The 23,740-nt window shown below is 44.3% G+C and overlaps 1 protein-coding gene across 2 annotated transcripts in view; it reads right to left on the bottom strand.

The window, feature by feature from the left end:
* The window catches only part of pou2f2b (POU class 2 homeobox 2b), a 43,271-nt gene extending 26,690 nt beyond the window's left edge, over positions 1 to 16,581 (bottom strand). For both annotated transcript variants that reach the window (XM_085365442.1, XM_085365441.1), the window contains exon 1: positions 16,482 to 16,581. In XM_085365442.1, coding sequence (XP_085221568.1) covers positions 16,482 to 16,581 — 100 coding nt within the window. The remainder of the gene's footprint in view (positions 1 to 16,481) is intronic.
* Positions 16,582 to 23,740: the final 7,159 nt, after the last annotated feature.

Genomic DNA, 23,740 nt, shown 5'->3' on the forward strand with positions numbered 1-23,740 from the left:
ATTTTGTATTAATGAAAAAAATTTATTTTATAAAGCATACCATAAATGTGGTTTGATCTCAAATCATTAACTTGGAAGTCTTTTAAATTTTTATTTCTATAATTTCACGTTAGTCTACTGTAGTCCAACCAAGGTCCATCTTTATTTAAGGTGAGTGTTAAAAAATATTAAAATATGGATGTTTACACAGAAAGTTGTGGTGCAAAGTTAAAAAACTAAAAAAAACAGCTGAATTCAGCGTACCCGGGGTTAAACTGTACAGTTTCATTTTAATTTACAGATTACAGTAGGAACTAGAGCAGGGCGATATGACCAAAAATATTTATCATGATATACATTTGAAAATTTGCGAAAACGATATAACTGACGATATAACTGACACTAGACAAAATACTTTACAACTCCACAACTTTATTAGTGCAAAAAAACAAAACATCAATGTATTTTCACTTAAACAAGCAGCTTTTTTAAGTGCATTAGAGTTATCTAAAACTTTAACAGTGCAAATGCAAATTCCTTGCTGACAGTTTAACCAAAAGGCATTTCCAGTGAAAATTGGCCAACATATCCTCAACATAACCATGTAGAATATCCACAAAATTTAAAAAGAGGTTATACACACACAGTACGGTAATATTATGTTGAAGCACAGTACATATCACTCCGCGAGGCGCCTGCCTAATATAGCCGTAATGTTTTACCCATATTCTATCGCGATATTTCATTTTCTTATTGTTGCCCAACATTATACCGGTATTACCGTGAACGGTATGATATGGCCCAGCCCTAGTAGGAACACTAAAATTTGAGCATAATTCCACAGTGGTTCACAGTATCAGGTAGCAAATATCCTTTAAATAGAAAACAGTAAGAGGTTTTTAATTATTCGGGCTTTAAAACCTTTAAGAGTAGTGTGTACCAAAGTCCAAATCTCACTTGTCTGGTCTTGAAATGCATGCAAGCGATCAGAAAACCTGCACAAACCAATAACTAGACTTCCTAAAATCATTTTTGAGGATGACAAGTGGCTTTTGAGAATAAGCCGTCATCAGGGCAATCTGGAAAAAAAAAAGAGTAACAATTGTTAAAGTGAGAGAGCAAACCCCGACACAAACATCTGCGATATTTTATTGGAATTCCACCCTTCTGTTAAATCCCAGTGAAAACTGCAATTATTTACAGGTCGCTCGGGTTATGAGTGAACATCGAGCTCAATTTTTGTTCATGACCAAGTGATCAGGCCGGTCCTACAAAGGTTTTTTTGTCCTGTTTTTTTAAATTATTCATGGCATCTGAAGAAAAGCACAGGTGTGAATCGAGCTGTGATTTTAACTGTAACACGTGTCAAACGGCAGTTCAGTGCTGGTAAAAATATGCGGTCCATACTTTACTGTTTAACATAGAAATGTCCTAAAGTGTATATGAAAGTACACTTGTGTAGGGACAAAGAGCAGCTGAGGAGATGTAGAAAGGAAAGAAATAAGTGACAATGACAGAGAGGAAGGGAGAGCTGGACATCAATTACAGGTATACAGTTATGCATGGATGACATCACTGGACCCCTCCTCCAGCCCTTGGGAATGGGCGCCTTGGAAACAGTCGCTAAGGGAACAGAGTACTGAGAGGGCTGGGGGGACCAGGGAGAGAATGGGGGGTGGACAAGATAGTTGGGGGAAAAAAGAAATTCAAGGAGGTAGAAGACAGCCAAAATAACACTGAATCAAACCTCGGTCTACTGGAAAGCGAGGAGTTTGAGGACAAAGTCATGTGATCTGGAAAAAAGAAAAAAAAAAGAAAGAGAAGGGGGGAAAAAAGCATTTCCAAAACAAATCAGCTGTTACCTTCTTCACGTCCCATTCAGCAAATGGGCCACCTCATCTCATAAAGGGTGAAAAAGGAAGCTCTAGCACAGCTAAAGCCCGCATTGTCCTCTTCCCCCGTATACCGAGACCAACCTCTCATTCACTCCAGTCATTTAGAGAGGAGAGATTTAGTGCGGCACTGATGCAGTGTGATGGTAAAAAAAAAAAACGACATGTGATAGAAAAGCAGAGATGGCCTCGGGCCAGTTTAATGCATACAGATATAATATTAATGGGGAAAAAAGGCATGTTGATAGACAAAGAGCAGCTGCTGTAGTGAAATGCTGTCTGTTAATGTATAAGGGTGACTCGAAGTAATTTTTAACCACAAAGCTGGAGGCTCTGTAAGTGGATGGAGGAATTGAAGTTTGCGGCGTTGCATTAAAACACGCCCACTGGAAATCACCACCGTGCCACTCTGACCTCGGTAAACTCCTCTCATCCCTGCAGACAGTGCAGTGTCCACACACACGGGTATGCACTCTGACTGCTACGTAAACACCTCGATCAGGGCCTCATCTACATTACTGCATCCAATTATCACATCAAAAACAACAAACATACAGTTTGCATCACTGAGGTGTCCCCAAGTTTATGTGCATAACAAACATCTACATTTTTATGCAGCATATTTGCAAAGCAGCATCATAAACAAACCAAAGGTGCAGGTTTAGTATGCAATATAGATTTGGCATGTATGCATAAAATGTGATCAATATCTGTTGCTGAATAAAACATGCTGCTGGTTTTTGACAGGCCGATTTGAAATGGAGATGCTATGCTAATACAAAAGGCCTCGGTAAGACTGGCCCTGAACCCTCCACATACCAGCAGTTCACATTTAGACGCTCTCACCTTCACTCTCCATAATGCATGAGCTGCCTGAATATATATCACCCCCTGCACAGCTCACTCTCTCACACTCACAGTTCCATATGCACAGGAGCACTACTGTGTGCAGAATGACAGGGAGGCAGATACGCATAAGATAGCTGCGCCAGCACATAAGCGCACACTCACAAATCAAGCGATCCAGCACGGAAAACAACACAAAACAGCCTAAAGACCCAAGACTCCGTGGTGAGAGTTTGATATACCATGCATGTAAAACAGAAAAAAAAACCCATAAAGAAACAAAAAGCAAAAAAATGCCTTTTTGTGTGCGAGGGAAAAAAAACTTTGCAGTAATTTGGAAGTAAAACTTGACAATCCTAAATGATCCGTTTTCTTTCGCGACTGAATTTTGCCAGCAGAACTTTTTTTTTTTAAAGCTTTGATTGCCATGAAAAATGTGGAGGATACAAGCAGTTATAACAGCTAAAAAACACACAGTTGTTCTTCTTTGATCAAGTGGTGTGAGACACACTGGCAGTGCTTAATCAAAACACTGGTAAGCCATCCTGAACTTCTAGGCTTTCAACAGCAGGAAACAGGGTCAGGGCTGCTGAACAACTCAGTGTGAACTGCTTTGCAGCTCGTATGTGTGTTGATGTGTAAGTTGGGGGGGGGAGAGACCATGTCAGTGGTGTTTGTGGGCTGCCAATTAACACACACACAGTTCTTTGAAAGGTAGAGTGAGCTGAAGCGAGGAATGAGGAATGGAAAGGTGGACAAGTAAAGCCAGCCAAACATCTAATGTTGGTGCGGGGACTGTAAGGGTTTGCATTACATTACATTATTATGAAGGAGAACAATAAATATGCATTTTACAAGGCAGTATGTCTGTTTTAGAAGACAACTGAATTTACTTTGTGCTTCTCTCTTTTTCTGTCTCGCTGCCCCTGCTGGTCTTTAACCTTGGCCTCCGGTGCTTCTGCCTATCGCAATAAAGTCTCCCCTTCCACGTCTTTACCTCTCCCACCCTTACTCTTTTCTTCCTCCTCCTCCTCCTCTCTGTCTCTCTGTCCCCCCGGCACCACTGTTGTCCACTGTTCCACTCATTCATAGTAAACACTATTGATTTTCAGCAGGGAAAATAAAAAAAAAGGGACCATGAATTTTAATGCCCCTATCTGTCCCCTTCTCCATCTCTTCCTATTTCCCCTGCCTCTCCCTTTCCTTCACTCCCCCCCCTCCTTCCTCCAACACCACCACTACCTCCACCCCATCTTTCCTGAGGGGAGGATAAAGAGATGGGGATCGTGTGTGTCTGTATGTGTGTGCCATATGTGTGAGTGTAAGGTGGTGGTACGGAGAGGGAGAAGGAGGGTGGGAGGAGGGGGGGGGGGGGGGGGTTTGCATTTCTCATTTCCCAGCTGTGCCTCTCTCACACAACTGCCCCTCCACCCAAACCCCCACCCTCTACACTCCCTATACCTCTCCTTCTCCCCATCCATCCTTCTCTCCTCCTCAGTCCTCTGTTGTTCCCCTCTTCTCTTGACATCGGCTTTGACTCTGGGGAGTGGAAGCAAATGAAGCTCTCTCTGTCCAACACACACACACAGAGCTAGTCGCACACAGATAGGGGTTGCCCCATTCGGCAAGCGTACTCACACACACACTTAAAACACTTGCACACACACACCACAAGTGATATAATCAGGCGCTTGGTCAAGGCCTTGCACAGGCAAGACAAACATAAATACAAAACTCGGACAGTGAGCAATGGAAGAGTCGAGCATTTAATTTTTCTTCCATGTTTCTCTTCCTTTTTTCTTTCCACTGACTTCCTGCTTCATCCTGAGTCTCACTCTCGGTGCATTTATCTACCTTCAACCCCGCCACCCGCCACCTCGCAATCCCTCTCCTCTTTCCCCCATCATCTCTACCTCCCTCGCCCAGCCTCTCTCTTCTACTCTGTGTATTGATTTTGCTATAAGCAGTGTCCCGGTTGCGACAGGTTAGAGCAGACAGACAAAGGCAGACTTCATCAACCAGTGTTAAACACAGGAGCCACGTCCTCAATAATCACTCCATCACACAAAAGACGACGAGAGACAGAGAGAGAGGAGAAGAGGAGAGGAGAGGAGCGAGTATTGATGAATGGCGAGGAGTCGAAGAGAAAGGGGGAAAAACTGTGTTGGAGTATTTTCAAGGAAGCATTTTGTCCTTTCATTTGTAAGAAACACGGGGGAAATAGTTCACTGCCTGGATGCAATCGCACACACACACACACACACACACACACACACACACACACACACACACACACACACACACACACTCCTGTGTCTTAAAATCTGTGATACCTTTTATCTCTTCTCTGTGGCATGTGTCCTTTCATCTGAAAAAGCAGTCACACACAAGGTTATTTTGTTAAAACCAAATTTCTCTCACTAAAATATCGGCACAAGCATTAGCAGATTTTGAAAAATTTGGGGTCTTTTTAAGAGGGGGGAGGGTTAGTGCCTGAGTAGGAATCTCCTATAACAAGCTCATTATTATAGCAGCTATCCAGCTGCTATAATATATATGGGCTTTTCTGGTCTTTAAAAAAACAGTCTGAATAGTGTGTGTCTGTATACGCCAACAGTTTTCATCTCCACTTAATCTCCTGGTCTTAATTCAGAGTGTACATTGAGCCGCCTAATAGGATGTGACTGGAGCGCCTGCTGCAGCACTAGCTAGCTAGCCGCTAATGAGATGGCCGCCACAGCCAGGGAATCAAAGCGCTTCATCAGCACTCCTAATTACTGTAAACCTTGTTAGCTGGCTGGAAAGCTAACATCTGCTCTCAGTAACAAATTATGTCCAAATATAACACGGACCTGGCCTGACGTGTCCAAGCGAAAATCAAAGAGCGTGCCGTTACCACACCCGGTGATTTTATTGCCCTATTCTGTATTGCGACTGTAATTAAAGCAATGGAGATACAAGAAAGATTCAAGTTCAAGCTCAACAGCATTTTCGTTGTTTGGTTAAGGAACTGCTTGTCTTGTGATTTTTTTCCCCTTTTTTAATAATCCATCGAGGTCTGAGGCTGCTAATGTTGCCCATCTATGAAGCAGCAGGTGTGTGGACAGCAGGTTTCCATGTAGCTCTGTCTGTTTGCCCACTCACCCCCTCTCTATCTCTGATCAAAGCGCGCCCTTTCAATCCCCTCCACCGCCACCTTCTGCTGTTCCTGTCTTCCTCCTACACCCCCCCATCATAATTTGACTGATGATTACACTTGTCACTCATGGCAGCATGTGGCCAATTAGGAAGTGGGGTGTTGAGGAGGGGAGGGACGTGCAGTTTGTGGTAAAAGGTGTGGGAAGGAGGGGGGCCAGTAAATTTGGGTTACCACTACAACTTGTCATCGCTTGTTCCACTCAGGTAGTCTTTTTGGTTCTTAGCTAAGAGAGAAACAAATATTCATTTCTGTTCAATTCTCTTTAAGAGAGTCAAGAAACACCCTCAAGCTGTGCTTTCTCTACCCCTTTCAGACGCTCCGTCCTTGTCTCGCACTCTCTTGGCCACTTCAGTATCTCTCCATGTTCCAGGGTAATCACAGACTCATTTAAAGTCACTTTTGTACACTACCTCTGACTGGTGGTTAAGAGTGTGACCGCAGACTAGGCTTTTATGGGCCTTAATGTGTCCTACAGACACTTTGGCAACCAGGCTGCTGTTGCCGAAGATGTGAGAACAGAGAGGGAGAGAGACAGAGAGGAGGGGAAGGGAGACAGACAGAGGGGGGTATAAAAAAGGAGAGAATAGGACATATGAAGCCAACAGCCATGGCGACTTAACCAGGCTGAAAAAAGGGGGAACGAAAGAGGATGAAAGAGGAGGGAGGGAGAGGGACGTGCACGACAAAATGGACAGAACATGGAAGCGTCAAAAGAAAGGGGAGCGAGAGGTCACTTAGTCACTCCTGCGCCCCCTGCTCTGCACCTCCTCCCTTGTCCCCTTTACAAGCAGACAAAGGGACAGAGGGGTGCAGCCCTTGTACAGATGAGGGAGGGGTTGCGCCCTCCCTCTGTCACTCCTACCTTCCTTTTTGCTTTCTAACATTTAACGACAGCCAGTTGATATTGTCGGTGGATGCAGGTAGAAATTAGTGACACACACTGGAGGTCGTTCAAAATGAAATTTCCTCATTTAGACAGGAAAATAATTCTCTTAAAGAACCTAAATCACAGAAATATTATTCATAAAGCGAGTTAAACTAGGGCTTCAAGGTGTGATTATTTTTTTAAATACACCTGTCCCTCCATTTGAATCAAAAACAGTTTGTAGATGTTAAAAGGTAGGTTTTTGATCAATTTTAATAGGCAGGCAGATAATAAATAATGTGCTAAATGTGTTAATTGAATGGAGAATATTAATGTGTAGCGCAGTGCTATAAGTTATTAGCAAACATTTAAAGCATATTAATATAAATTCAACAGTTTTAAATATTCTCAGATCGAATTATATCAAATAAACTAGCTTAAACTAGCCTAATATTAAACTCAAACCACACTAGTTAGCGCAACCTAAACTCCACCTGATCTTAACTTTAACTGTTTGAAAATAAATACAACCAGAATTTACATGCTAAAGAATTAATACACACATTTTTTAATGATGATATTAGTTTGCAGTAACTATGGTCTTATTTACATCGCTCTAGTAATATAACCCAAACCATGCTAGCGTTCATGCTAGTTAGCTTTACTAAAATTTGAATTAGTTAACACTACAGTTGGCTAGCTTAACTAAAGTGTGCCTTTCCTTTTGATAAATAGCAATTAGTTGTTGGTCAAGCCCAATATTAATCAAAATTAGGTCTCTGTGTGGGTTTACGGCACATTTTTCTCCATACCTGTTGATTTCCCCTCCAAGCCTGCTAAAGCTCACAGAGAGAACAGGATGATGTGCAAGTAGGGTTGCCAACCGTCCCTTAAAAAACGGAATCGTCCCGTATTTAGAAACAAAAGTACACGTCCCGTATTGAGCTAATAAGGGACGCACTTTGTCCCGTAATCCAGTGAGAATCAAAAGTAGTCTATAACTTTTAATGGAATTAACGCTTTGTTTGAAAACACAATTCCCAGCCCCTCTCCTGCTTTGTGACCAATGAGCTGACAGCACACTTATGACAATTCGAGTATGACAATTCAGATTACCGCTCATCTCATTGGTCGAGGAAAGGTCGCTTACGGAGAAAATACCGGAAGACAACAGATGACCACAACAAGAAGCATGGCCAACAGGGGAACAAACGTCGTCACTGCGGTGCAAGTCTCGGACGACAGTACACCTAAAGCTGGGCAGACACTGTGCGATTTTTTCAGTCACGTTATTCAGCTCCTGCTCAAACTGCACGATTGACTCGCAGGGGTTAGAAGTTGGTAGGTCACGATGCAGGGTCTCACACTATACCACCCGATGCTCTGATGCGACCTGAGTGCTCACACTGTGCCTCCATAACATGAAGGTTATAACAGAAAATCTGTCGCTCGCTCTCCCTCTGTCTTTCACTCACACAGACACGCACACCACCATCAACTTTGCTAAATTGCTAATGAAAAACATTGATCAGGCAGCTGTGAATGAGCAGCAGTGTAAATCCAACTATTTTCACGGTTGTTGTGGTCGTGATCATTTTGTGAGGCCACATCGAAAAGGCTCGGATGAGCTTTCCAAAGTTCTACAAGTTGTGCCTCCATCGCTTGTGTCCAGATCACACGCTGCACAGCCGTGCTGCGCCGTCTTTTTCACCGACGTTTACCTGTTTGCGCGTGAGCAGTGTGAGCGGCTCACGAGCGATTGATGATCGGGAGCTGCTCGAGGTGTTAATCGCTTCTCGTTACCCCACGTATACTACACGACGCACGATGAAGGCCAAAATCGGGCCGATCACCAAATCGGTCGCACGACTCATAAATCGTCTCAAAATGGGCCAAAAATCGCACAGTGTAAGCCCAGCATTAGAGCAGCAATGTTTGTTCGCCCAGAGAAAGAAAAAAAGGCTGCGAAAGATAAGATAAGATAAGATAAGATAAGATAAGATAACCTTTATTAGTCCCACACGTGGGAAATTTGTTTTGTCACAGCAGGAAGTGGACAGTGCAAAAGTTATGACGCAAAAATTAGAATACAATAAGAATAAATACAGGGAGGAATGGGAAAAGGAAACCACTGGGCTGGGAACATGCACGATAACACCTATAAAGCGCACTGCACTGTGTGCCGGCGCACTTTTTCCATAGGCATGCTTCTAGTGGTGGGCACATGAAGAACATGAGGGGCGTGAAAGCTCGGGGAACCCTTAACCATTTTTTTGTCCACCAGGCCACGGCAGAAGCAGATATGGTATGTAAACACTGGTTTATTTTTTAAACCCTCTGGTTAAGGTTAATATGGGCATGTGCAGTGAATATCAGCGCTATGTGGCCAGAAGTGTGATAATATAATTTATTTTGTGTAATAAACAACTGCAAGGATAGATGATTACAACAAATAGATGACTAATACATAAAAGTAATACATAGATGAATAATGATGATGAGTTATGATGCGTAATCATGGGAACAAGCGGGTTTACAAACAGGAGCAGCTGATTAGCATTAGAAAAGCTGAAATAATACCTCAACTGAAGCCAATTGTACTAAATGCACTATATGTGCACTGTTACAAGAATATTTTTGTTGTATTGCTTTCTATTGTTTTCTATTATTTTAAGTTAAGCAGGACAGAGTTCTTTTAAAGAAAGATTTACTTATATTCTCAAAAGTTAAGCATGACAGGCTTCTGTTTAAGAAAGAGACCTGTTTTACTGTGTTAATGTTGTCATTTTGAGCTAAAAATAAATGGCTAAATGATCATTTGTTTCCCATATGGTCATATCACAAAGAATATGCATCTGCTTAAATCAAATTCAAGTCAAATGGTTAAAAAAATAATTTCACACACAAAAAAAAGAGCTACCACACTGGGAAGGGTGAAGACAACTGGGTTGCCCGGCCCTGGCCACGAGGTGTCCCTTATTTATTTTTCAGGGAGTTGGCAACCCTATGTGCAAGGTAGGTTATACCTTTGGTGTTTGACAGCCAATCACATGCTGAAGTATTTATTTTTGGTATAAGCTGGTCTATCAATCAGAGTGCGGTTGGTGTTTTGATGACGTTTTCTTCTGTGGTTCAGAATCACCTGCTAACCGGTTGTAGCGAAGATAGGTTTACATGATAAGGTCCTGACTGGAGAGCAGGAGAGATAGGGGAGAACGATATACTGTTTTTTTCTTTTCTCTTTGGCATATTTTAAATATATATATGTGCAGTGTATACATGTATTATAGGTAGCCATATTAATGGTGCATGTCAACAGGATACAAATTCATCTTTAAGCTTATATTTACTCATATTTTAGTTACCTACTTGTGTTTAGATGACCCCTTCCCTAACTGTGCAAGTGGTAGGTTCTCTGCAGGTTGAAACTGGCAATGGAGAAAAGAGAATGAGTAGTAGAAGAGAGAAGCAACCACTTCCTGTGAGGGTGCATTTAATGTGGTTTTATTTTATTTTACTTTCGTTCAGTTGGGTGTTCCAGAGAAACATCCCCCTTAAAACTTGTGTAGGGTTTCACCCTGACGAACTGCTATCAGTATGTGTAAGAAAGTATTTTCGTTTGTTGCTTTCCACAGAAAATAAAGTAACTGTCACAGATGACCAACACCCAGACGATGTTTAAGATCCCCCCCCCCCCCCCCCCCCCCCCCCCCGTATATCTAATGTAAAATTTAAAATCATTAGTTACAATTGTTTGTAATTCTGGAGTATTTTCAGCAAACAATAAAAAAACATGACTGTGCAGTTCTAAAAGAGAGATGTTGCACAGGGGGCTAAAAGGGACAAGAGGTGTTGGGAGTACAACAGATTAATTTCAGAACAGAATCTCCTGCAGGGAAAAGGATGGAGAGCAGAATGGTGGGGAGGATAAAGAAAAGCAAAAATGCTCAGAAGTAATAAAGACAGAAAAGAGATTAAACATGCATTCAGCTCTCTTAAAGGGCTGAGGTGCTCTTGAAGAGTATGTGTATGCATGAGTGTGCGTGTGTGTGTGTGTGTGTGCATGCACACTCCAGAGGATGCTTTTGCAATGATGTGACATTGCTTATAGCAGATATGTTCGCAGCCTTATCCTGATCGGTAAGCACTCTCCATCCACCCTCAGTCTGAAGGACAGCAGTGGAACCCCAGAGGTTAATAGGAACCCTTCATTACCATAAATCTTATCAGCTAAATGAAATGGAGAGAAGGACCCCTGATTTAGTCGTCAGCTCTGCTGGGCTAAGGGGAGACACCCAATCAAACCTCTGGGTTTTATTGGTCTTTTTATTATCTAAATGTACTGGCACATGAGCAGGGTGGCAGAGGTGACAGCCGGCGGCAATGAACAACAAAAAAGACAGCGGCCAGTAAAAAACGCATTGTTGGTTTAGAAATGAGACCGATGTCATCTCAGCAAATAAAGTATCCAGACGGAACCCGCGCATCGCCACAAAGAAACAGCATACTCGTGTCCCAGCAAGCAGGGGAATGTAGAGAGATTTTACTCTGATGTCTGAATAAATCACTTTGAAAAATCTTGCCAGATCAGGTAATCAAGTGTATAGACAGCAGACGTTCAGAGGCGCGTTTTGACTGCCTAGTTTGATTGGCGGCTTGTGGCGATGACCACTCCGACGCTGATCACAGCCAGGCCACCACTGACTGAGCATCCACACATACTCAGAGGAGGATGTCCCCCATGTAGAGGTCAAGTATGGCTGAGTCCTCAGTATGTACATTGCCTGTGTGCTATTGGAGGAGTGATAAGGAGAGGCAACTAGAAAACACAGAAGGAAGTGTAAATCAATATCTAGGATGGAATCAGCTGGTTTGTATTTATTCCCGCTGATGTGTTGATTAGCTGCTTTCTCTCTCACGCGCACACACACACACACACACACACACACACCATCTATCCTTCTCTGTGTGTGTTCTCTCTGTTATTAAGGCCTCCAGGTCTGATTAAGTGGCGTGCTCACCCAGCCCCTGGTTAGGACTAATGCTAGGCTGTATTTCAGCGGACACGGTGACCAATTGCACAAAATCATTTGACTGAGTGTGAGTCCGTGTCTCTGTGAACACATTGGAGAATAATGGATGGCCTCTAAGTGCTGTTCAGATGAATATGTTTGCATGATTTTTGTGGTGTGTCCTCCTGTGTGCTGGAGTATGCATATTTAAAAGCAATGTCTTTAAAGGTCATTGTTTGGTGAATGTGGGTGTGTGTGTATATATATGTGTGCATGATAATGGTTATCAATACACTAATGGTTGTTAAGAATTTACAGCGGATGTGTGTATGTAACGGTCGCTCCTGTTCCCTGGGAGAAACTCAATACCACTCCCTGCTGCTAATGAGCTGAGGGACCTCATCAGCATTAATACTACATTAGTCTCAAGTAATATAAACACATCAGTGCGCGCGCGCGCACACACACACACACACACACACACACACACACACACACACACACACACACACACACACACACACACGCTTTGTATAAATACAACCTACTGGCGCATATGCACACCTGAGCAAATCCAATAAAAAGGTAAACAGTTAATAGGATTAAAAGGAATTATTAAACCCCACTGTAACATGAATAACACAGCAGCACCCTGCTAATAATCTTTATAGACTGGATTTGCTTGGATTAATCCAAAACCATGAAAAAGCCTTAATTCCCAGTGCTATATATTTTAAAGGTCACCCATAGCACACAGTTACAGAGTGTATGATTTTAAAAGTGTCCTACAATAACTCGTATGTTTGTCTCGTTACGTAAATGCATCAGTTAAACAGAAGACGTCACTGCTGCTCCTCCTTTGGGCCTCGTCACATTGTCAGATTTTGTTGTGGTCGTCTATGTGAGCTTAATATACGTAAATAGATGAGCCCAACAGCCCATTAGCTCCTGGAGCATTTTGCCATCAGCCTGCAGCATTCAGAACCCTGTGGCTGGCTCATATACTGCAATCTAATTCTACTACCAGGGGGAGAGGAGAGCAGAGGAGAGAGAATTGTATTGTGACAGAGAGCAGAGAGTGGGAGGTAAAGGGAAAAGAAGAGGAGAGAGAGGGCTACAGAGAAGGAGAGAGGTAGCTTAATGCAATAAAGCATGTAGTATTGACATCTTTCTCGTGTCTATTGATTCCCCATTATGTTGCTAACAAACCCAGGTTGACATTTTGTCATTTGCAATCATGTTAACACTGCGACTTGCACGCTCCCCTCCACAAACCGATCTATATCTACACACACTAGTTTGCACGTGTGCTCATGCTCTTGCACACACACACTCGCTCTGTCACACACAGAGCAAATGGGTAAGCACATGCACGGTCTTACATCATGCAGTCGAGGACGTGCCAGCGCGACGTTGTACACATGTAGAAATGTCTTAAAAGTTGGCAGCGAGCGCAGACACAGAGCTGTGGACATGTTGATTAATGGATTAAGACTGAACATTTTATTGGAATACACTGAAGGAAATAATAACATCAGACCGGCCCTACAGTACACGGGCAGGAAATGTTATGAGGAAAACAAATATCAATAAGTGTATAGTTAAATGTTACTCAGTCTGAAATGCAGAGGCAGAACTAAAACAGCTCACGAGCTGCTAAAACCGGAGGAGCGTGTGTGATCGTACTGTAAGTGCACATGTGTGTATTTGTGTGTGTGTGAAAGAGAGAGTTAGAGAGTATATGGTAGAAGATGGTGGCTAATGGTGTGTGACAGAAGGTGCATAGCTGAGATGAACTGAATCCAGGTGTGTGTGTGTGTGTGAGAGAGAGAGAAAGGCAGTCTCCAGTCTTCTTGATGTCCCATCATATCATATTATATCATATCATACCAAGCCCTGCACTGTGTGGGAAACCTGCGGTTTCTCCTCTATGTCCCATTAAACTTTCATATACCAGTTAATGCTGATGGCTTCACAAACCACTTTACTACACATACACACGTATACACACAAAGAGTTCACACAGCAGTGGCCATGACCTGTACCTCGACAGACACAATGCCATTAAAAATAGAACAAAACCTGGATCAGTTACAGCAGCTTGCTGTCCAGGTGCAAACAGCCTAACGTGCTTGTTTTATGGTAGTGTATATGATGGTCTGTCTGTTTCATGACAGTGAGTGTGTGTCTCTGTGTGTCTGTGTGTGCGTGTGTGAGCCCCCACAGGGGTTGTGCATGAGTGCTCGAGGCCTGTTGTAACATGAAAGAGAATCAAAACACAGGGGGCTAAAAAGGGTCAGGTGGGGCTGAGTCAAACACTCCCGCCGTGACCTTTGACCCCACAAAAGGCTCTAACGCAAAGGAGTCAAGGAGCTGCCACCAGTCAAAGAGACAAGTTAACTGAGAGCTTGAGTCAAGAGCCCTACAACTACCCAGAAAGCATTGTGTGCGTCTGTGTGTGTGTGTGTGTAACAGTATTAAAGGCTCTTTGTTGGCTAAGTGAAAGCACACTTCTGTGGGCGTGTCCACTCAATCCTAGCATCTTTAATATCCCAAAAAGTTGATTCTGTACATGTGGATGTGGCGTTTTCAGTGTGAGAGGCATTTCGTCACTCTCATCACTTGGATGAGTAAACAGAATCAACTTTTTGGGATTTCCTTACCTGGATGATTGAGCATGCATCAAGACATCTTTAATACTTTCAGATTAAATCATTCCTGTTGTTTGCTGATATACGGTGAAGAAGCAACTCCTGCTTTAGACCTCAGATGCTGAAGTGACCCAGCGCTCCCCTGGCAACAAACCCTCTGAGTTCAGAAAGGACAGCACCTCGCGCTATGTTATCAACCTGGAATAAAATCAGCAGAGGACTGTGAATCACGTTATCCTGCCATCTAAGGAATTCAGCAGCCTGTGTACACATCCCATCAGATTGCCTGCTTATTCAGATGCCGGCCCTGGCCTGGGACACTGCAACATAATGGCTCATCCTCGGTTTACTCTCACCTCTCGAGCTCAAACTGGGTTTTCCTCTCCCTCCTCGTTTTTCACTTTGTCATCTGTTCGTACTTTCACCCACTTCTCTCTCGCTCTCTTTCCACATTTTTTTTTTATCTCGTTGTGACATTCGCCATTTTTCAACGTGCGGAGACCGAAAAAACTCCTCCTCCCCAGTCCCTCTCTCCTTTGCCACTTCCACCATCCAACCGCTCTCCCCTCTCTTCTCTATGTATCTCTCTAGAGATATGGCAGGTAACAGGTCCCTTTCATCCCTCTACGCTCTTTTTCTCTCCCCCTCTATCACCTATCCCTTCACTGTCACACACTGTGCACCGTTGACTGAGTATGTGGAGTAAAGGGTGAAGCCTGGCAAATCAAATGGGCTTGAACTGATCTGGAAATGAGGGGAGCGCAGGGGACTGGGCCTGTAAGAGCTCACCCACTGGCCAAGGTGCACATGAGACACATTTAACCCAGCTTTTCACACAAGTTTGTCTATGTGTATGCAATAGTTAATGACTAATGTTTCACCTAATTTTCCTCCTTTTGCATCACTTCCCAAAACAATACAATCCTCGCAGGACTGCAGGGCAAGCAAAGATGTTAAGCCAGTAAAGAGCTAAGTAGCTGTTGCATGTCTTAGAAACAGTGGATGCTAGACTGAGCAAGAGGTTTCTCACAGCAACACACTGAAGCCGGACTGGCTGCTCCCACCATGCATCCTTTTCTTCCACTTCAGCGCAGATGAAACGCAGACGGCGTCCCCCCCACCCCCACCCCCTTTCCCTGACTCCACACTCCCTCTGCTAGTCTGCTCTCAACCGTGGAGCAGCCCAAGCAATGGGACAGAGAGATGCAATCACTCCAAGTCCATTTCTAGTGGTGTTTACAAAGATGCGATCATTGCCAGCTAAGCTGGATGGAAGTCTGAGCAAAATCTGAGTCAGGAGAATCAGTAAGGTTCTTCGAGCTCAAAGTCGACCCACTAACAAGTTATTTAGTCTATATGAATAAACCACAAACACTAAACAGTTGGCTTTGGAATAAAAACGAGTGGAAAACAGCGTTTCCATTGCCTCCTCTCGTATGTTGTTACTCCTCCGTGCACCTACTCTCTCCTTCTATCTCCCCCTCTCTCTGCTTCCACCGGCCCAGGAATCGATCTCCGCAGGATCGATAAGTTGGCATGAATATTCCCTGCCTGCCGAGAGTCTAGTTGGGGAGAGTCGGAGGCTGAGGCTCAGGCGCAGGCAGTGGAGAAGAGGGGAAGGACGGTGACGGAGACGGGGAGAGAAAAAATAGCCTACTCGGAAATAGGAACACACGGGCGTCGTGGAAATTAAGCAACACACGGGTGGAGCAGTGGCGCATCGTTTCACAGAACGGAAAGCGAAAAGAAACTGGACATTTTACGCAATTCATTTTCAATCAGTCTGGACAAAGCAAAGCGCCCGGGACAGCTTCTCTGATTTTTAACAGCCGCCCCGCAAGTGCGGAGGACTGTGTTCAAGCCCTCAGAAGGAGCTCGAGGTGTGTGTGTGTGTGTGTGCGTGTGCAAGTGGGTGTGTGCGCCGCCAGCTCTGCCCGCTGCAAGTGCATCGGCACCGAGCGAGGCAGGCGGGGCGGGTCTCCGCGGCTTGGCCGACATGGAGGAGGTGTAGCAGGGAGAAGAGAAAAAATGTCTTACCGGAGTTGGAGCGGAGAGCCAGAGGGGATTTGAGACGCCAGGCGTTGAGGTCAGGGGTAGCTCTCTGAAACACGAACGGCACCGGCAAAGGAACAAACATGATCTTCCTCCGGCTTCTTGTTTTGATGCAAATAATCTGTCAGATGTACTGTAACAAGCTCTGTCGTCCTCTGAAGCTCCTGCACTTTCGTCCGTTTCTCTGGCAGACAGCTTTTGGACAATATTTGGTATGGAGAGCTCAGAACATTCGCCGTTAGGTGTGTACACATGTAGCCCCAGCTGCGCACTTTATTTACATCTGTAGACTGGTGCTCGGCTTTTGTTTTGGTGTAAATGTGCATAGAACATAGTATTTATATTTAGATATTTATATATATTTATGTAGGATGGTCCCTTGAGTGAAGCAGTTATCTTACAGTCCAGACCAACACACAGACGGACAGAACGGAGATCAGAGCTCACTTCTACAGGCTACAGGAAAAGTTGTGTTACAATTGCAGGCCTATTGTAAGTAAGCTTTGATAATAATAATAAAAACACACAAGTCTGCGTGTCACCTGTCTGTCGTCGATGCACCTGCGTCTCTCTGTTACCTTTGCTCCGCTATATCGTTTTCCTTGAGTAAACATAGAGGCCCGGGAGCTTATTTTATCCCCTCACACTCCTCTCTCGCTCCTCACCAGTTAACGTTTCCTGTAGGTGTGAGGAGGCATGAGAACAGTCGCTAGCCTATTCCTGTAGCATCACCGGCCGGGCTTGGCTTTGGTATTCGCTTTGCAGTTTAAAACAGCACAACAAGGACGCATAACAACGCGCTCGACAGTGAAAAAACAAGGCCAGCAGAGTTAGAAAGTCTTATTTGGATTTCTGCACTATTTGGTTTGGTCTATACTGTATTTGGTCTCTAGCTGCACGCGCTCCTTCTCTTCTTCCCTTTGCATGAAGGCTACATGTAAGACATTCATCCGCGTGGGCAAAAAGCGGCGGCTCGCGCGTTTTTTTCTTCTTCTTTAAATTAAAACAGCTTCATTAAAGGCTTCCAAATAAACAAGTGGGACAAAAAAAGGCTGAACGGACACAAACACACACGCGCACACACACGTATACACACAAACACAACGCGCGCGCGCGCTTGGCCCTGACGCTCCTCCTCCCTCGCTCTCTGTCACAAGGCAGTAATTAAAACGCAATCAATCGATAGATAAACAAATAAATAAATACAGCGGGTAAATAAATAACAAAAAAAATCAGACTAAAAACCGAAAAAAAACCCAAACGGAAATAAGAAAGCGTATCTACTGAAATCCGAATTATGGTGTCGCGTTTTATCGGAACACTTGCCTATCTCCGTCCATCCGTCTGTGTGTCTGTTTTTGTCTGTCTGTTTGTCCCCGATATTATTTGGGAACCCCAACAGCTCATTCGACCCGGCTCCCTCCAGGATTGTAGCGATCTGCCACTAGGCTGGCCGCAACATTGAGGCGAGAGAGGACCCGCTACTACTCACACATCACCACCACCCCACCCCCGCACCTCCCTCCATCCCTCAATCCCTCCCTCCTGCCTCCCACCCACCCACCACCGCCACCCCCACCAACCACCCCATCTCCCTCGTTTTCACTACCGCTGCAAAAGGTATCCTGTATTGATTTCTGGATTTTTTCCCCCCTCTTAATAATACCGGCTATAATGATGCCAATGGTGATCAGTGCATTACTGCTGGCCTCCTTGGGTAGGGATGAAGAGAATCCATGGATGCCTATAGGTGCTTAGTGCTAATACCTGCCAGGATACCCAGCATGCACGCAATTAAGTCATCTCATCACTGCTGCGTTTAATAAGCCCTCCCGAGCGGAGTAGGGTCTATCATTATTCAGATAGACAGAAAGACAAGAGCGACCACTGCTGTTCCAGGCATGAGAAAATATCAAGCAGACTGAAAACACAGTGCAGGCTATAAACTCAGTGAGATAGGAGCAGCATGTGCATGCATAAGTGCTTGCATTTGAGTTTGCAGGCAGGATACAAATGACAACAACAAGAGCAACAATAAAAATAAAGAACAAGAGAGCCCAGGTGTCAGGGGACGAGCTCCTCCATTACAAAGGTGATCACCAGAAGCCCTTCTTCCACGCATGCCGGCCTCCCTTCTGCCCTCTCCCACTCCCGGGCTCCCGACATGTTACATGCTGTCAATTACAGGCCAACATCAGTCAATGCCGCACGCTTACACGCCAGATTATTGTCGATATGGATTTTTAAATAGAAAAATCTATACGTTAAACATTGCAGTCAATACGGGCAAATCGATAGGAATGAGCGAGCTCTTGCTCCTGTTGGGCCTGAGAGCCTCATCCCGCAGGACTGTTTATGCCTGCTCACTTAATGCTGTGGGCGATTAGGCCCGTTTTAATGGAAACTGCACGTGCAATAAATTACTTTCCCATCATCACCAGACTTGTCATTTACTCAGTCATCAGCAGACAGCCATATTGCCAAGAAATGTGAGCCGCACACTAAAACTGGCATATTCCTAATTATGAAAAATGTGTCATCCTCTGTAGTAGACAACCTGGTTTTATTGTCCTTCTCCCTCTGCTTCACATATGACAGATGACATCCGCAGATCCACTGAGGGAGAGGAGGAGAGGGAAGAGAGAGAAGAACGGGAGACACGGGGAGTAAGGAAAGGAGGAAGGGGAGAAGTAGAAAAGTGGAAAACTGAGAAAGAGGAGTAAGGTGGCAGGGTAATAAGAGGGAAGGAGGAGATGGGAGGTGAGGCAGCAAGAAGAGAGAGGAGGAAAGAAGGAGGGAAGGGCGAAGTGACTAGTTGTCCTTCAAAGACCCCCTTCTCTCCACAAAGGGAGCCATGCGCGCCCCCTTTCCCTCCTCCCCGCACTCCTTCCAGACAAAAGCAATTATTTCTTGTAGAATGTAGTGTGGTTGTGCGCGTCTGTGGAAGAGAGGGATGGAGGGAGGGTGTGTGAGATTGAAGGAGGGGAAAATAAGATGGTGTTGGAGGGGTGAGGTGGATGAGGGGGCGAGGAGGGAGGAGGAGGGGTGCTAACACATACAGCATCCATCCATTTGTCCTCCATGCGCTCTTCTTACCAAACTCTTCTTTTTCTTCCTCCTGACGCGGCCACAAAGACACAGAAAACTATCAATGAGGCAGTCACACATAAAAACACACCACCGTCAAAACACCTGCGTGGATTTCAGGTATTCAGATGAGCCGATCTCCTTATTCTGCAGCAGACGCTGAAACTTTAAAGGAAAGAAACAAACTCTCATGTCCTCTCACTGACCGTCTTTCACACAAATTCAGGCATGTGCAGAATTTCGATTTTTCCCTCTATTAAAGTTATTTTCCCTCATCATGTCTGCACAGGTGCAAACTGTTTGACAGGTAAAATAAGCACAGAATACAGAGGCTTCGCTACCTGGCCATGTGTCTGGGACTGACCACCTGAATTCTGCAAACCGCCCCCTCCGTGTGTTTCTTGCTTGGTGCCTATAGGGCCCCCGCAGCGAGGTGGGCTCCACAGTTTCAGTCCCCAAGGGATGTGGTGAGACCCACAACCCCAAAGAGAGAGAAACAGATAGGGAGAGCGAGCTCCCCTGAGGGGCTGCTCCAGCCAATAACCCCTGCTGGACCGCTTTCATTGAAGGCCCATGGTCCTGATTGTCCACCTCCCTCCCTATCAAGCCTCCCAATCCATACAGAGATATATAGCTGGTTCCATTGTTTTCTGGGCTGTATCTTTGCCCTGCTGTATTGAAAAATGCTCTTCCAAAATTGTCTCTCTCGCTCTCTCTTGCTTTGCTTCTATTTTTTTCAGGGACAAATAACAAATACTGTAATGGATGTAATACTGGAAAGCAGGAACTAAAAATAAAGTTTAGAGATTGAGATTTAACTGCCGAATGATTCTTTTTAATAACCAAAAAAAGTATAAATGTGTATCTTTTGTAATTTGTGTGCTTCACATCTTCCAGAAAGTTTTTCTTCCCTTTAAATTACAAAATAAATGAGACTTCTGCTTGCAGTGTCCTGCACTGGATTTGCAGGTTTTTCTGCATTACATAATGTCTGCGCTGTACTTTTAGAATTTATTACATTTGCTAAAAATCATATACATATATGAACTCGTTATGATGCCACAATATTGATATATGTCGTCAAATAAATTTATAAGCTACTGCTAATGGAGAAAACACACTGTTAATAGGTAAACACACTTCTCCGTTCATCACAGCTACTCCCCACAATTATTTAATGAGTGAAATATTTAAAAACAACTCCTGAATCACTCTTTTCAAAACTTATTACATATTATTGGATTCAGTTAGACAACATCTCCAATAAAAAGACAAAATATCAAACTAAGAGATCAAATGAAGAAAATAAAAAATATACTATTTGAAGTTCTTTTTGCTTTCAGCGTTTTTTCTTTAACACAAATCAGTTTGTTTGCAGCTGATACTCTGGCTTATGTAGTTTTCCCCACCTACAGTAGTCACAAGCAGATTTATTCATAGAAAGCAATTTGTTCAATTTCTCTCCACAAAATGTTTTCTGTGTCATGTGCTGTAGGTCAGGATGTGGCATGAAAAATGTGTCCAATCAGAAAAAGCCAAAGTATCCTTAGGCTACACATTAGTCACAACACGGACCATTCATTAGTCATATTGTTTATTGCACTCTTGGTAATTGCCTGTTCTTCATTTTGAATGATTGATTTGACTGGCTAGAAACAGAGTTTGAATATTGAACATGATTTTTTTTTGTTTTTATTATAAATGATGAAGCAGAAGAAAAGTTCTAACCACAAAAAAAACTCCAAACCCTTTTCCTCGGTGAAACGGTTCGTACTGATCAGGCGGGATGTGTGTGTGTTTGTCCTCACGCGCCGCTCCGCGTGTGTGACCCCGGCTCATCTGAGGGTGTTTGCGGCCATGTCACGGTCGTAGTTAAATGGTGATGTCATGTTGACAAACGAGCTGGTCGAATTAAATTCTCACTCATCAATAACTGCGTCGGTTGGGAATCAATAGGAGGCCAACGGTGGCGTTACTGGCTCTGTCAGCGGCCTAACAAGGCCCTATTAGAATGGACAACGCTCTCTCTCTCTCTCACTGTCGCCTTGTCCCGGCTCATCCGGGCAGCGCGAGGCGTCAACACACTCCTCTCATATCCTCTCCGTGCACACACACATCAATAACAGATGGCAAAATGTAATATTCACATAATGCCATGCTCTGACATGATGTATAGATTTGTCAAGATAATATGGATATGATGCATGGGCTTTTATGAGGTTTGTTTTCTTGGTGTCTTTGTCAGTGCGTGTGTTGGCGAGTGGGTGGGCAGGTACTGTTTGTGGATCTTGGTAAGTGCCAGTGTGTGGGAAGGCAAGATGTGGTGCAGGCTTTGGATCCTAACTGTAGAGTTCACATCCAACCAAGATTCAATCAATCCAAGAAGATACACACATACAGGTGTGGAAGAAGAAGAAGTAGTGAGCTGTGTGTGTGCACAAGTCAAAGTCACACACACGAAAAAAATTCCCAAATGAGAATGGTAAAACTTCACACGCACGCTCACGTACACAGATACACGTATGTTGAAGCAGAAAATACACACAGCCTCACACAAACGATGACTGTACACCACAATCTCCAGCCCTCCGCCTTCCGTTCTCGCTTTCCTCGAGCGAACAAGCAGCTGATCCAGCTAAAGCCCGTGTTCTTTCTGTATTCCTTGTCTTTTTTATTAGTTTTTATTAACTTTGCCTCCCTCTCTCTGTCAGCACTCTCAATAATCAATGCTGATATATTGCCAATATCCAGCTCGGTCCCTCATGCCATCTTTCACAGAGGCTCAGTTATTGGTGGAGATTGGCCCAATAATAATGATATTTATAATAGATATTTATTATCTGGGTTTGTGGCAGGGCTGTGGAAGCCCCCTGCTGAAAACTTACATGCACACAGGTACATAAACGTATACACACACACACACACGCGTGCGCGCACACACACACACAGCCTCGCTGGGGCTCTTTAATTTACACTGGTAATATCAGCCGATTATGCCCCACACAGATAGTGTAGGGTTATCGGCAGAGTTAACACACAGTGGCTGCAATGTATTCACTCCACATTATAGAGTCCACTGCACCTGCATGTGTGTATGAGCGTGTGTGGAGAGCTGAAGGTCCATCTTTGGCAGCCTACCGGCACTGAGCGGTGTTTAGAAGCCAAGGGAGGGTTGATGGGATGGGTCAAGATTCAAGCAGTGCTTGGTCAGGGGAGGGGATACAGGAGAGAGGGGACTGGACAATCTGGCCTCTCGCCCTCTCCACCCCTCCTTCTTCTCCACACACAGACACACACACACACAATCCAACCCCCCAGGCCTCATCTACACCCCCTCCATCTCCCTGCATCCCTCCAGTAGCCAGGGCCCCAGACGGTAATCCACCCCAGTGCTCCTCATCCTTTCATGTATTGATTTCCTCTCCTGCGCCACGGTTACATGTCGCACCCACGTCATTGGGTCTCGGCTGCTTCTGCTCCCACCCCCTCCCCTATCTGCCTCACCCATTACCCCACCCTTACACTTACCCTCTCCACCCCCCACCATCTTCAACAACAACTAAAGGGCTGGGTTGCGGGATGGGGAGGTTAGAGAAGGGAGGAAAAAAGAAAAAAAAAAGGAGGGAGAGTGGACTAAAGGGAGGAAAAAGAGGGCAGATAAAGCACTGCAGTATTTCAGTAAAGCAACCAGCATTTTACAGGGATAGAAACAAACAGGAGAGGATGGAGAGAGAAATAACAGGAAAAAAAATCTGCCCCTGGGGGCTGCAGAGGATATTGTGGAAATTATCAGAGTGCGACACACGCTCGAAGTCCACAGTGAGAGATTTATTTCGAATTTGTCTTTGACAGTGAAATTCATCACTGAGTAGGCCTGTATCTGCTCTAATTTTATAGACGCATTTGGATGAACACGAGGAGCCAGAGTCCCAATTTGTGAGAGATAAATCTGAAATTCATTAGCGGAGCTGCGACGACCGCTTGATCAATCAGTTAGTCAGTGGGCAGAAAATTAATTGGCACCAATTTAGATAATCGATTAATAATTTTATCAGTCTCCGAGAAAAAAAATGAAACAATCCCATCCTCAGTTTTATTTCCTTGTGAGCTGAGTAGCTTTGAGTTTGAGACTTTCTGCCACGTTTCACTGTTTACCA

Source organism: Diplotaxodon limnothrissa, linkage group LG11 (assembly GCF_057381915.1).
Source record: "Diplotaxodon limnothrissa isolate DT_005_m linkage group LG11, D_limnothrissa_male_GT1.1, whole genome shotgun sequence".
In the NCBI taxonomy this organism is placed as follows: Eukaryota; Metazoa; Chordata; class Actinopteri; order Cichliformes; family Cichlidae; genus Diplotaxodon; species Diplotaxodon limnothrissa.